Genomic DNA, 13,896 nt, shown 5'->3' on the forward strand with positions numbered 1-13,896 from the left:
TTTTTCCGTTGGCTTTGGTAAATTGAATTTTTACAAAAGTTGTGCATTTCATTCAAACTGTCATATTTATTGACATAAAGTTGCTCATAATACCATTACCTTTTGGATGTTTGTTTAGTTTGCCATTTGCTGTCTTCATATTATAATGTCTTCTTTACTTTTTTGTTCCTGAGAAGTCTTTCTAGGGATTTATCATTTTTTGTTAAGTTCTTTAAAGAAACCAGCCTTGCATTTTTATTTTCTCTATTGTGTGTTTTCTGTTTCTCTCACCTTATTTTTTACTACTACTTTCCTTGAGTTTGGGATAGTATCCTTTGTCTAGCTTCTTGAAATGGAAACCTAAGTCTCTGATTTTCAACAGTTTTTCTTTTTCTAATATTCATTTATGACTATAAATGTCTCTAAGCACTGCTTTAGTCATATCCACTGTGACAGTTCGGATGTATTATGTCCCCCAAAACGCCATTTTCTTTGATACAATCTGGTGGGGGCAGTCTTATTAGTGTTGATTAGGTTGGAACCTTCTGATTGTTTCCATGGAGATGTGACTCAATCAACTGTGATTGAAATGTTTGATTGGATAATTTCCATGGAGGTGTTACTCCACTCATTCAGGCTGTGTGTTAATTGGATCACTGGAGTCATATAAAGGAGTTCACAGACAGAAGGAGCAGAGCAGCTGTGATGAGTGACATTTTGGAGAGCAACTGAGAGTGACATTTTGAAGAGGAGCTGTAGCTAAGAGAGGACAGAATGCCCCAAGACCAACATTTTGGAGAATGCATTTTGAAATTCAGTGTGGGAGCAAGTGGGCGCCAGCCATGTGCATTCCACGCTAACAGAGGTTTTCCAGGCAGCAGTGTCCATCCTTCAGTGAAGGTACCCTATGGCTGATGCCTTACCTTGGACACTTTATGGCCTTAAGACTGTAACTTTGTAACCAAATAAACCACCTTTATAAAAGCCAATTCATTTCTGGTGTTTTGCAAAATGGCAGCATTAGCAAACCGGAACATCTACCAAGTTTTGATATCTCATAATGTCGTTATCATTCCATTCAATGTATTTTCTAATTTCCATTTTGATTTCTTCTCTGATGTACAGATGATTTATAAATATATTTTAAATTTTTATTTAGGCTTTTTTTTCTAGTTAGCTATTGCTGTATACTGTGGCCAGAGAACATACTCTGAAATGTTTAGTATTTTGAAATTTGTGGATGAATACTTTATGGTGAATTTTAGTAAATGTTTCATGTGCACTTGAAATAATGTGAATTTTTTTAAAATCTTTTTAAAAATCTAATGTGAATCTTTAAAAAATCTCTAGTAGTGCTTCTTGCTTTCAAATCAAATTTGATTAGTGGAGATAACACTACCAGCTTCTTTTTGATCAGTGTTTCCGTTTTACATATTTTTGAGTTCTTTCACTTTCATCTTTTGTGCCTTGTTGTTTGAAGTATAATTCATGTAAGCAACACAGCTGTTTTTTGTTCTTTTCATACAGTCTGAAAATCTAGTCTTTTACTTGGGATATTTAGTCTGTTTACTATTAATGCAATCATCGATATAGTTGAGCTTGTATTTATCTTATTATTATTTGTTTTCTGTTTGTCCCATACACTTTGTTTTCCTTTTTCCTTCTTTCTTGCCTTATTTTGAATTAACTAAGTTTGTTTATTATATACTTGTTTTCCTTCTATTAAATTGTTAGCTATACATCTTTTACTATTCTTTTGTTGGTTATTATAGAGATTACAATATATATTCTTGATTTATTACAGTCCCGTACAAATTACTACCATTAGTACTTACCTGATGCTGCTAGATTCTTAACACCTTTAAACTATATTTATCTCCATCCCACCTTTTTTGTTATGTCTATCATGTATTTTAATTCTGCATCTTAGTTGAACTCAATAAGCCAGTAAAATTATTCTTTTGTTGAGTCAGTGTTCATTTACCTACTACACATTTTCCCTTTCTAGTCTTAATTTACTCTTGTAGTTTCATGTTTCCATGTGGAATTTTTTTCCTTCTTCCTGAACAACTCCTTTAGTTATTCTTTTAATACAGATTGGCTGGTGACATATTCCTTAGTCTGTGTATGAAAACATTCTTTTCATATGGTAATTATGTTTTCAACTCTCTGAAGAACCACCAAAGTGATTTCCACAGTGGCTGCACCATTTTACAATGCCCCCAGCAATGTATAAGCGTTCCTGTTTTTCTGCATTCTTGTTAATACTTAACTATTTTCTGTGTATGTGTGTATGTATGTATTTTTCAATAAGAGCTTTCCTGGTGTGTGTGAAGTGGCATCTCATTGTGGTTTTTGTTTGCATTTTGATGACTAGTGATTTTGAGCATCTTTTCATGTGCTTATTGGCCACTTTTGTATCTTCTTCGGAGGAATAACTATTCACATCTTTTGCCCATTTTTTAATTGTGTTGTTTGGTTTTTTGTTGTTGAATTTTCAGATTTCTTCAGATATTCTGGATATTATACCCTTACTGGATTTTGGTTTCCTAATATTTTCTCCCATTCTTTAGATTGCCTTTTCACTTTCTTGTTAGTATGCTTTGACATACAGAAGTTTTGATGAAGTCCATTTTATCTGTTTTTAGTTTTGTTGCTTGTGCTTTAGGTATCATATCCAAGAAATCACTACCAAATCCAAGGTTATAAAGATTCCCTCTTATGTTTTCTTTTAGGTATTTTATAGTTTTGGCTTTTATGTTTAGGTCCTTGATCCATTTAGAGTTAATTTTTGTATATGATGTGAAGTAGGGGTCCAACTTCATTCTTTTGCAAGTGGCTATCCAGTTTCCATAGCACCATTTGTTGAAGATGCCGTTTTTCTAGCTAATATGCATTGCACGCTTGTCAAAAATCAGTGGACCATAGCTCTGTGTGTAGTGATATTTTTATTAGGTATCAATTTTAATACTTTAAAGATGTCATTCCATTGCCTTCTAACTTTTATAATATCTGTAGAGAAGTCAGCTTGCAATATTATTATTGATGTCTTTTTGTGTCTTCTAACTGCTTTTACTTTTTTTTCTTTATCTTTGCATTTCTACTTTTTTATCATGTACTTACAGGTGGTTTTGCATTTTTCTTGCTAAGCTTCTTGAATCTGAAGATTAATGTCCTTTTTTTACTTTTAGAACATTGTCATCAAATTATTTGTGTAATGGTCTTTTTGCATGTGTCTCTCATGTCTCTTTTGTTCTTTTTATTCCCTTCTTTTCACTCTCTTTGCTTTAATTTGGCTGTTTTCTATTTCCTTTGCTCACTAATCTTCTGTTCTATATCTAACTGCTGTTAAGCTATTCATTAAAGTATTAAAGTTAAGTTTTGTGTTATTTAGATCTAAAGTAGTTATTTTAATTGTTTGCTAGAGTCCAGCTCTGTGTAGAAATTCCCTATTCTTTCATCTCTTTCTTCATCTTTTATTCTCTTTTCCTTAACATATTTATAATAATTTTAAATAGTTGTCTGCTAATTCCAATATTCATATCATCTGTTGCTCTGCATCTTTTTTCTATCTATTTTCCTTGATTGTTAGTCATATTTTCTCTCTGTCTTACATGTTTAGTAATATTTGATTGTATGCCAAACATAGTACATTTTAAACAGGGGAAAGGAGTTCCAGATATATTCCTTGAGTTATCCATTTCCTCTGTTAGCCAGGTAGGATGAGGGACTGGTCTAAAATATTCATAAATTAAGCTGATTTGGGCCTAGCCATTGTTTTAGAATGATTCAGTTTGTTGGCCCCATTCCTAAGATGTGGCCCTTCTAGGTCTCTGCTGCTTAGCTTGACAGGTTTCTATATCCTTAGCCTGAAAGACAGCAGGAGATCCAGCTTTGCCCTCCATCGATTTCAACCTAGAACTCCATGCTTTCACCCTAAAGCTTCAAAATTTGACCAATGCCTTGTGGGGAAGCCCAGAGGTATGCTTTAAGGCAGATCTTTGTTTCCACGGCACCACGTATCTATAGTAGATTTTGCTCTGCCTTTTAGAATCTCTCAGCTTATTTCTCCAGTCTCTTTTCCTGTGTAGTTTCAAAATGTCATATGTGGGAGATTGGCCAATCCTGGGAGCAGGTCTAAATCTGGGAGATTTTTCCTTCCTGTTGAGGAGTTTTCGGCTTCACTTCCCACCTTCCTGCACAGAGCCAGATTAAGCAAATGTCTTATGGGTGAAATCAGCCATGCATTTTGAATCCTTTTCCTAATTGCCAAACTAGCCCCCCTAAGAACACTAAACTTTTTCCTGGGTTTTCTTCCCCCAGCAGAGCATCAATAACCCTAATCTACAGATTTTGCAATTATCCAGTGTAAAAAACATGACTAATAATGGTCAGTTCACCTTAGAAAGATTCTTCTCTTTCTAGGATTTTAGTTTATCAAACTCTTTGTTACTACAATTGTTTGCTTGAAAAATACTAGTTTTTTTAATGTGTCTTTTTTCTAGTTAATGCAATGAGAGCATTGACTTCCTGTGATATACTATATCCCACTTAAAGGCAGATCTCTTCTCACCTGGTTTTTATGTGCATTTCTGTTAAGCCTGCTCTCCTTATTCTATAATTAGTAAGTTGTTTAGTTTAATGTAAATGCAGGAATTACTAAAGCTAATCATGCTATTTTAGCTCATTCTTAATTTGGTAAGAAATTTACATTTGATGAGATAGTGAAGTTTGGTGGACTTATGACAAGTTGAATAACCAAGCTTAAAAAAGTATTAATACCTGATATCAAACAGTAAAGAGTTCTTTGGTGGATTTCATGTTTTTTTTCTTCTTAACTACAAGGGTATTTTGAGAAGCATATGATTTTGAAATCAAGAGCAATCAAATAAGTTTCTCCAAGCTACTAGCTTCCTAATGCTTTTCAAAAAGGAACAGAAAGTATTTGTCTGCTTAATCCTAATGCATTTACTCCTATCTAGGGACCAATGCTTTCTCTTCTACGTGCTACCCTTGTAATTTCTTTTACCTTCCCACCAACCCTTATATTTGGGATGGGAAGAGGCAAGTTACGTATCTCCAGTGGGAAGATCCATTATCTGTCTTACTGTCCAACCTCTTTATTTTGAATAGCTCTGAGATTTTTCTATAATTGGGCAAGACAATTGAAAATACAAACAACCCTCTTAGATATTAGATTTCAGGGTTTATTACTATTTTTCTTGTTTTTCTTCTGCTAATTGCAGTTTCAAGATCATGGTTCACAGCAAAAATATAAAACAGGACTCAAGGCCTTTATTCATTTTTTCAACCTTTACTTTTTGGGCGCCTATTTTGTGCAGCCTTGCATTTTAATACAGAGAAACAGACAATATATAAGTGAACATATAAGTCAAGATAAGTTCAGAAATAGTGTTAACTGCTATGAAGAAAATAAAACAGAATCAGGAAAGGCCTTTCTGATGAGGAGATGTAAGAATTAGGCCTGAATAATGAAAGAATTAGGCCTGAATAATGAGAAAGAGAAGCCACATAGAGATTTGAGGGAAACTTTTTCCAGGCAGATGGAGCTACAAGTGCCAAGGCCCTGAGATATGAATGAGCATGGTACTGGAAGAATAGAAATAAGGCCAGCATGGGTGGATCCCAGTCAGTCATGGGGGAGAGTAGTACAAGATGAAATTAGGGAGGAAGATAGGGGCCAGCTCATGTACCACCTTATGGTGGATAAGCTGTTTAGATTTTATTCTGGGCACGATGGGAAGTTATTACAGGGTTTTAAATGTGAAAGTGGGAATGACTTGATTTATAGTTTCCCAAAAGCACTTTGACAGTTATGTGGGCAATGAGTGGATTGTTGAAGGACAAGCATGAAAGCTGTGAGATCAATTGTGAGGTTATTTCAGTTTTATAGTCATGAGATAAGGATGGCTTGGACTAGGGTGGTGATAGAAATATAAATAGATAAATTAAGGTACATTTTGAATGAAATGTACCTTAATTTATCTATTTATAAAGAGGACTTGCTGATAAAATTGGATTTGAAAACAAGTTATCAACACACCTAAGCTAGAAGATTGTTCTGATCTACCCTGATGGTGAGCAGAGGCAGGCTTTGGTAAACAAAACAGACTAATGAACCTGGAATCTATGATTCAAAAATGGGTGCAAGAAAAATTTACATATTTGAGTAAAACCTAAACCGTAAAAGAAAAGCGGTAAACTCAACAAACGGAACCCATTTAAACTTAAGTTAAATGAGTAAAACATGTTAATTAGTTGTAGAACAAGTAGAATCCTCAGAATGAACTTCTCCTTCTGCCTGTGAGAAAGTAACTGATGCTAGACTAGCCCTCCTATAAATGTCATGAAAATGGACAAAATATCTGAGGCAGCTATTTTCAGGCATTAGACAACAGGCAACTAGGATCACAGAAAGAAGAGAAATTTATAAGATGAGCCCCATGGTCATTAAAACTCTGCCTGGCAACAGTTTCCCAACCACTAAACAGCAAACACATAGTGGTCCTGCTATGCTGAGGTGACTGAGATCAGAGTTCATTGCAGCTGAAGCAGCTAGAATCCGTGGAATAAGGCACCAGAGAGGAGAGAGCTGTACAGAGAAGAATATCTGTTTTAGTTTGCTAAAGTTGCTGAAATGCAATATATCAAATGCATTGTACCATTCTGAGGCCAAGAAAATGTCCAAATCGAGGCATGAAAAGGATGATAACTTCTTCCTGAAGAAAGGCTGCTGGCAATCCAGGACTCCTCTGTCACATGAGAAGGTCTACTGGTCCTTCCTTCCTGGGTTTCATTGCTTTTACAGCTTCTGGTTTCAGCGGCTCCCTTTCTTTTTCTGTGATTTCTCTTGTTTTCTGTGTGTCCTCCTCTCTCAGCTTCTCTGGCTTTTGTCTCTCAGATTCCCTGGTGTTTCTCTGTCAACTTTTCTGTATTTCGTCTCTTATAAAGGACTACAGTAAGAGGATTAAGGCCCTGTGGGACATGCATCAACTGAAATGACCTATCAAAAGGTCCGACCCACAATAGGTCTACACTCACAGGAATGGATTAGCTTTAAGTACATTATCTTTCCTGGGGCACATACAGCTTCAAGCCTTCACAATACCCAATAGTCTTTAAGGGGAGGGAAGATTCACAATGAATACTTGGCTGAAATCTGAGCTGTCTATGGTTAAGGCAAGAATATTTAAGGATTACAAGAGCTGCTGTTTGGTTGAAATAGATAGTACAGGTTTAGCAGTAGGGATCCTGGAAGTCCAGTCTAGAAGAGAAGAGTGACCTTGTTAATACCTCTTTAACACCTTGACTTTCCAGCTGAGTCAATACAAAGGCCCCATCTTAGGAAAAGAGACAAATCCTAGAGTAAGGCCTACTCTAGAAGTGTTCTCTCAAAGCCTAAAACAAGTTCTACAGGGAAGATAGGGTTTGCAAGGTGAGTCCTATAAAGGTAGAAAGGCTTTGGGAAATTCCATAGGCTTTCCATTGATTGACTCCAACAAAGCATAAAACCAGGTCTCCCTAAGTCTCAAGTGATCAGCAAGTCACTGAACTGCCTACAAGAACAAAAATCAGTATTCATCAGAGAAGGTAACGTGATTCAGAGTCTTTACAGTATATTATCTACAGTGTCCAAAAAAGAAGAAATAAAGGTAAAACTAACATGGAAAGAAATAGGAAAATGTGACCCACAGTCAAGAAAAAAAAACACATGCTACAGACCAACCCCATGATGGCCCAGATGCTGGATTTCAATAATTGAAAATAACAGCAAATGAAATGAAAAATTTGCTAGATGTACTAAACAGCAGATTACACATGTCAAGTGAACTTGAGTATGGATCAGTAGAAGTCATCTACTCTGTAGAACAAGGATTAAATAAAAATGAATAGAGCCTCAAGGTCTTGTGGTACAATAAGACAGTGTAAAGTGTAATTTGAGACCCAGGAGATGGGAACGGGAAGAAAAAATATTTATAGAAATCAGGGCCATGATTTTGATGAAAAAGCATTGACTGGGAGATACAAGAAATGCAGGAAACACAAAACAACACCTAGACATGGTGAAACCATTGAAAACCAAAGATAAAGGGAAAGTCCTGAAATCAACTAGAGAAGAAATGACACATTCCATATAGGGGAACCACAATCCAGTCACCTTTGATTTCTTGTTGGAAACAGTGGCACCCAAAGAACAAAGTAGTGCTGTTTTTGAAGTGGTGATAGAACCAAAAAAATCCTTCCAGAATTTTTATATTCAGCAAAAGTCCTTCAGAAATGAGGATAAAATAGAGACATTTGTGGATAAACAACTGAGTGAATCCATGGCCAGCATATCTGCACCACAAGAAAAGCTAAAGGATAGTATTCAGGCAAAAGAGAAATGCTACCAATTTGAAGCTAGATCTTCTGGAAATGATGAAAAGCGCAGTAAATATAAATGAGTAAATATGAAAGATAATGTTTTGTGTTTCCTCCCATAATTTAATCAAAAACAGGTGACTATTTGAAGAAAAACAATAATAACAATAATATCATTAGGCAGGATTTATAATGTATGTGTAAAAATGACAACAGCAGCCCAAAGAATGAGTAGGAATTATTATATGGCATTATACCATTGAAATTTTATTTCACTGGTGAAGTAGAAAACATAAGTGAATTGGGAAAATATAATATGGGAAATGGAAAGAAGTATATAGTGGAACAATATTGACTCCAAATTGACTTTGAGAAGTTAAGGATCCATTCATAGCTAAGAGGAAATAAAAGAATCAATAATAAAAATTCCAAGTGAAGATAAGTAAGGAACAATAGAGAAATTTTTTTTTTAAAGAAGGGAAATTGCATGGGTGAGGAGGAAACAAAAGGAAAACAAATAGTAAACAGAAAACTTGAATACAACTGTATTGATAGTTACATTAAATGTAAATGGACGAAACTCTCCAATTGCAAGGAAAGGATCATCAGACTTAATAAAAATGCAAGAACCAAATATATACTACCTGCAAGTCATGCATTTTAAGTAAGAAGGCACAAACATGTTCAAAGTAAAACTGTGGAAAAAGATAGACCAAGAAAACAGTAAACATTAGGAAAACGAAGTAAGTACATAAGCATCAGAAAAGAATATTGTAAGAGATATTAAAGGAGGGGCATTTCATAAGAACAAAAGAGTTGCTTCATGAAGAAGATGTAACAGCCATAAATGTGTGTGCATTTAATACCTATGCCCCAAAATTCAGAAAGTAAAAGTCCTTATGACATATCTCAGTTTTCTCTGTCAGACTGACTAAACCTTAGCCTCATCTGCATTTTATTCACTCTAGACTTTCATATTTCAGGTATTCTAGAATTCCCTCTAATACTCATAGGTAATTGTCTCCTATTATTCTTTTTTTTTTTGTAAATTATACCTTAATTAAAAATAATAAATAAGATGTAAAAATGAAAGCTTGATGGATCAGAGAGTCCACCACCTAACTCTTTAGAAACATAAATATATTTTGCATAATGTTTTACAGTTTATGTTGTGGATCTTGATATAGTGCAAGTTGATTTTATAATTTCAAATGCTTGTTAAGTAAAGTAGATTGAAGAATTACCTCCTCCATTAGTGTACTTACAAGATATTAATAATTGCTCAAGTTTCTTCAGTTACTGGGTTCTGCATCAGTAAACTTTTATGCTTGTTTCTGTTTTGGTGTCTACTTTGCCCTATTTTCTTAGATCCAGGTATATAAAAAGGAGACTCAAGGTATCACCAGCTCTGGCTTTGCTTCTTTGACATTTGAGGGAACTTTAGGAGCTCCTGTCATACCTCGGACATCAAACAAGTATTTTAACTTCACGAGTGAAGACCACAAAAGAGTAGAAGCCTTACGTGTTTGGGCATCTAATCATATTTCACCTTCTTCAACATTACTAAAATTGTGTGATGTTCAGCCAATGCAGTACTTTGACCTGACTTGCCAGCTTTTGGGTAAAGCAGAAGTGGATGGAGCATCATTTCTTCTAAAGGTAGATTTTTTTTTCAATATTTGATATTATAAATTAGCACCATCTATATGTCTATAAGGAGCTTATATTTCAGGATTACGACAGAATAAATATGCATACTATGTATCATATTAAGAACTTAAAATTTAACTTACCACTTTTGGTGAACCTGGATATTCATGCAGCTTCTCTTCTTTATACTTTCCTTCCAGAGAAATATAATTTTATCAGATCTGTATTTTAAATATAGTATACTTATTTATATGACTCTTATTTTAGTATCAATGAAATATGAACTTATTTTTCACTGTTAATTTTTTAGTTGCAGTTTCATATATGGTGCTTTCAGGATAGCTTTCCCTCTCATTTGTTCTCTTTCTTAGTCCATCAATGTTGGGTTTTCTTCCCATATCCTTTCACTGTCTGCTTTCATGAATACATTTTGGACAGTTTTGAAGTGTTTGTTGTTATTGTTGGTTTTTTGTTTTTAAATCAACAGGATAAAAAGGTAACATATGACCCATATTACCTTTGTTTACACCAACCCCACTTTAGCTCATGTATAACTTCTGAATAAGACAGTTGTCAGATATTTTCTACACTCACCCATCCTAGGGAGGATACGTTTGAACAAACAGAACAAATGCTGTTTCAGCCTTGCACCCAGTTACTTCTGTCCTCTGGCTCTTCAGAACAAAAGGGAGTGCAGTGGCACTTAGACTGGTATCAGGGTTTAGCATTATTATCATTTATACCTTGCCCATATTAAGCAATGATGAAAATAGAAATATTTGAAGGAAATATGAAGTTTTGGTAGTTGAAAGCAGCACATATTTATATATACATGAAATACTCTAGAAGAGTAAGTGCATGCTATAAAGAAAGAAATAAATCAACTATGACAAAGCTGAAGCTAAAGCAACATAGAATCATCCAAAGTTAGAAGGAATCTTAGGTCTGCCCAGTGTGACATCCTTATAAACTAATGACTATTTGCTGTCCAACTGAACACTTTCAGTGCCAAGGAATTGACTGCTATGCACAAAGGTACACTTAATTTTTGACTGCTGTGTTGCTGAAAAATTCTTAGATTCTGAGATAAAATCTGCTGCCTTTTAGCTGACGTAATTGGGTCTGCATTTTCTTCCTAAAGCAACACAGCATATTCCTGCATCCCATTTTTATAGATAACATCTTTAAATAAGTGAAAACAGCTTTCATGTAGCTTTTATTTTAAAATACAGCATTCAGAAGTGAATGTAAGAAATTAAATTAGTAAGGCTATCTTGAGCGTAATTTCAGAATAAATGTCTAAAGTCTGTATACCATTTGATTCAACAGTTCTATTTTTGTGAATTTATTTTATGGAAATAATTTTAAATGTGTACAGAAACAAATTTATAAGAATATTTATCCATGTATTTTGTACAGTACAAAAATGAAGAAGAAACTCAAATGCTCACAGTAGAGAATAAATTGTGTGAATTGTTTATGTATGATGGAACGCTCTGACCATACATGACATGTAGAAATATACTTGATATTGATGTTAATAGTATTCTATTTAGTGATGAATACAGATATATATAAATATATATATAAGTATATATATATAATATCAGGCAGTATATAGCAGTCTTTTGCTAGTGTTATCTCTGGAAAGTAGAATTAATAGTGATATTTTTTGTTCTAGCATTGATTTTCCTATCACATAACCTGAAATAATTTCTTAAGTGATTTCTTAAAAACCAAAAGGAGCTAGCTGTTACTCCAAATGAGATCAGTCAGTATAGAATATGGTATAATTATTTCTTATTTTAAGCTGGACAGGATGCTAATATTGGTCCCTCTTTTAGTAACCATAGTACATTCCTTTTAATTTTTCTAGCAGCCATATTATACACCTGTGATTTCCATTAAAAGTATAATTTAATAAATCTGTAGACCTACTAACATTAATCCAGATTTTCTCTCTTATTCTATCCTTATACGGTTTATGTTTCTGAACAATAAACTCAAATTGGATTAACTTTAAGTTTGTTTGTTGCTTTTGGTAAGCAGCCAGAAGTCATTCATAGCCAGAGCAGGTGGATAGTGTGTATATCTAATCTATAATATAGTTTAGAGACCAAAAAAGCAACATGAATCAGAAAGTCATATTAAAGAGACTATTCAAATTTGTACCATTTACCTCTTTGCATAGAAACAGCAGAGAAATGCTATATCTGGTATAAATAGTATGATTAATGCCAAAGGTAGAAATTAGTATTATCTTAATTTTTTAAGGATTAACTATTTTACTGTGCATTTACATATATGAAAATCAAACTATTACAATGTTTATTTCTAACTCAGGAGTTAAAAATTAAATCATTTAAAAAAATAAATCAGCTGAGTAGATTGCCATCGCCTATATTTGCGACCCATTACAAAATACAGTGTTGGGTTAAAACTTGAAAATTATTTTATTGGAAATTATATACCTCTTTTGAAACCCCCATGTAACAGAATTCATCATGAGGATAATTGTAATTCAAAGACCAAAAAAAAAAGTTTGGACACTAATGTAACAATTTTACCATAGCAAAATTATTGCAAACAGTTATTCCCCAGAAAAGACACCACGTGGAAATATATTGTTTTGATTCTAGTTAATAAAAGTATAAATTCAAAAACTTGTTACAAACCAAAATTAAATATTTATATGTTAAGAAATACTGTTTTAGAGAGAAATTAATTTTGATTACTTATTATTAAGGGTATAATTTTAATGGTAATAGATTAGAGGATATGGTCAGAGATATACTCAGAAGCAGAATATAAGCCTTAAGTGATCAAGTAGAAAAAAAATTCATAGCGTATTAGAATAAGCTTCCAACTGAGAAACTGAAAAATAACAAAACAGAAACTATACAACACAGGAGAGAAGTATTAAAGTGTTTAATTTTTGGATAGGTGATTTTAGCATGGTCCAGAAAGTTCTAAAATATATTTAAATGGTATATAGTCAGAAGTCTCTATCCTTACCTCCTTTGTCCCCTGTCAGGCTCTCCCTCTACAAAGTAGGTAACTACTGAAGTTAGTTTCACAAATACCCTTTCAAACGTATTTTAGGACATACACAAATACATCTTCTTTTTCCTCTTTTTTTTCACACGTGGTACCGTACTATACACAATGCTTTGCAGTTCCCTTTTTCACTTTACTCTGTCATGGCGATCTTACCACATTACCACATAATAAGCTTCCCTGTTTCTTTTTTATTGTTGCTTTTTATTTCATCATGTGGATATATCGCATGGCTTATTTTAATTTGCATTCTAATGATGAGTATTTAGGTGGTTTACTTTAATATATTGTTCTTTTACGTGTGCTCAGAAATCTGTGAAGATGAATTGTTACAAATAGAATTGCAGAATTAAGGGCTATGTGCATTTGAAATTTTGATAGTTCTTGCTAAGTTACCCTTTGTAGCCATGTATGAGAGTACCTGTTTTCTAACAATAAGGTATGAATAAATTCTTAAAGATAGACAATGGGTTTTTTAAAAAAAATAGAAAAAGTTAAAAATAGGTAAATTCAAAGGCTAATCACAAAGTTTATCTAAATTAATTATACAAATTAGGAATTATAAAGGGAATATATCATATATATTTATTTATATATATGCGGGGAGTTTAAGTAAACATGAGATGTTACAGTCATCTTTTATGCTCTTAAGTATAAAAATTTAAATTAAATCACTTTTTCATTTTTTTAATTGTTGAAGAATTAACTACTGAAATGGTTGTAAGCCCAGATAGTGAGCTCTTTGAAGCTAAGTTATATGAAAAGGAGAACAATATGATGCAAACAAGGGCATAACATTCAGTTTAATTTTTAATTAGAGAAACCAAA

The 13,896-nt window shown here is 33.5% G+C and overlaps 1 protein-coding gene across 8 annotated transcripts in view; it reads left to right on the plus strand.

Moving 5' to 3' along the window:
- POT1 (protection of telomeres 1) overlaps window positions 1-13,896 on the plus strand; it is a 140,353-nt gene that overhangs the window by 80,931 nt on the left and 45,526 nt on the right. For all 8 annotated transcript variants that reach the window (XM_037836253.1, XM_037836251.1, XM_037836255.1 and 5 more), the window contains one exon: window positions 9,730-10,020. In XM_037836253.1, coding sequence (XP_037692181.1) covers window positions 9,730-10,020 — 291 coding nt within the window. The remainder of the gene's footprint in view (window positions 1-9,729; window positions 10,021-13,896) is intronic.

Source organism: Choloepus didactylus, chromosome 5 (assembly GCF_015220235.1).
Source record: "Choloepus didactylus isolate mChoDid1 chromosome 5, mChoDid1.pri, whole genome shotgun sequence".
Lineage (NCBI taxonomy): Eukaryota > Metazoa > Chordata > Mammalia > Pilosa > Megalonychidae > Choloepus > Choloepus didactylus.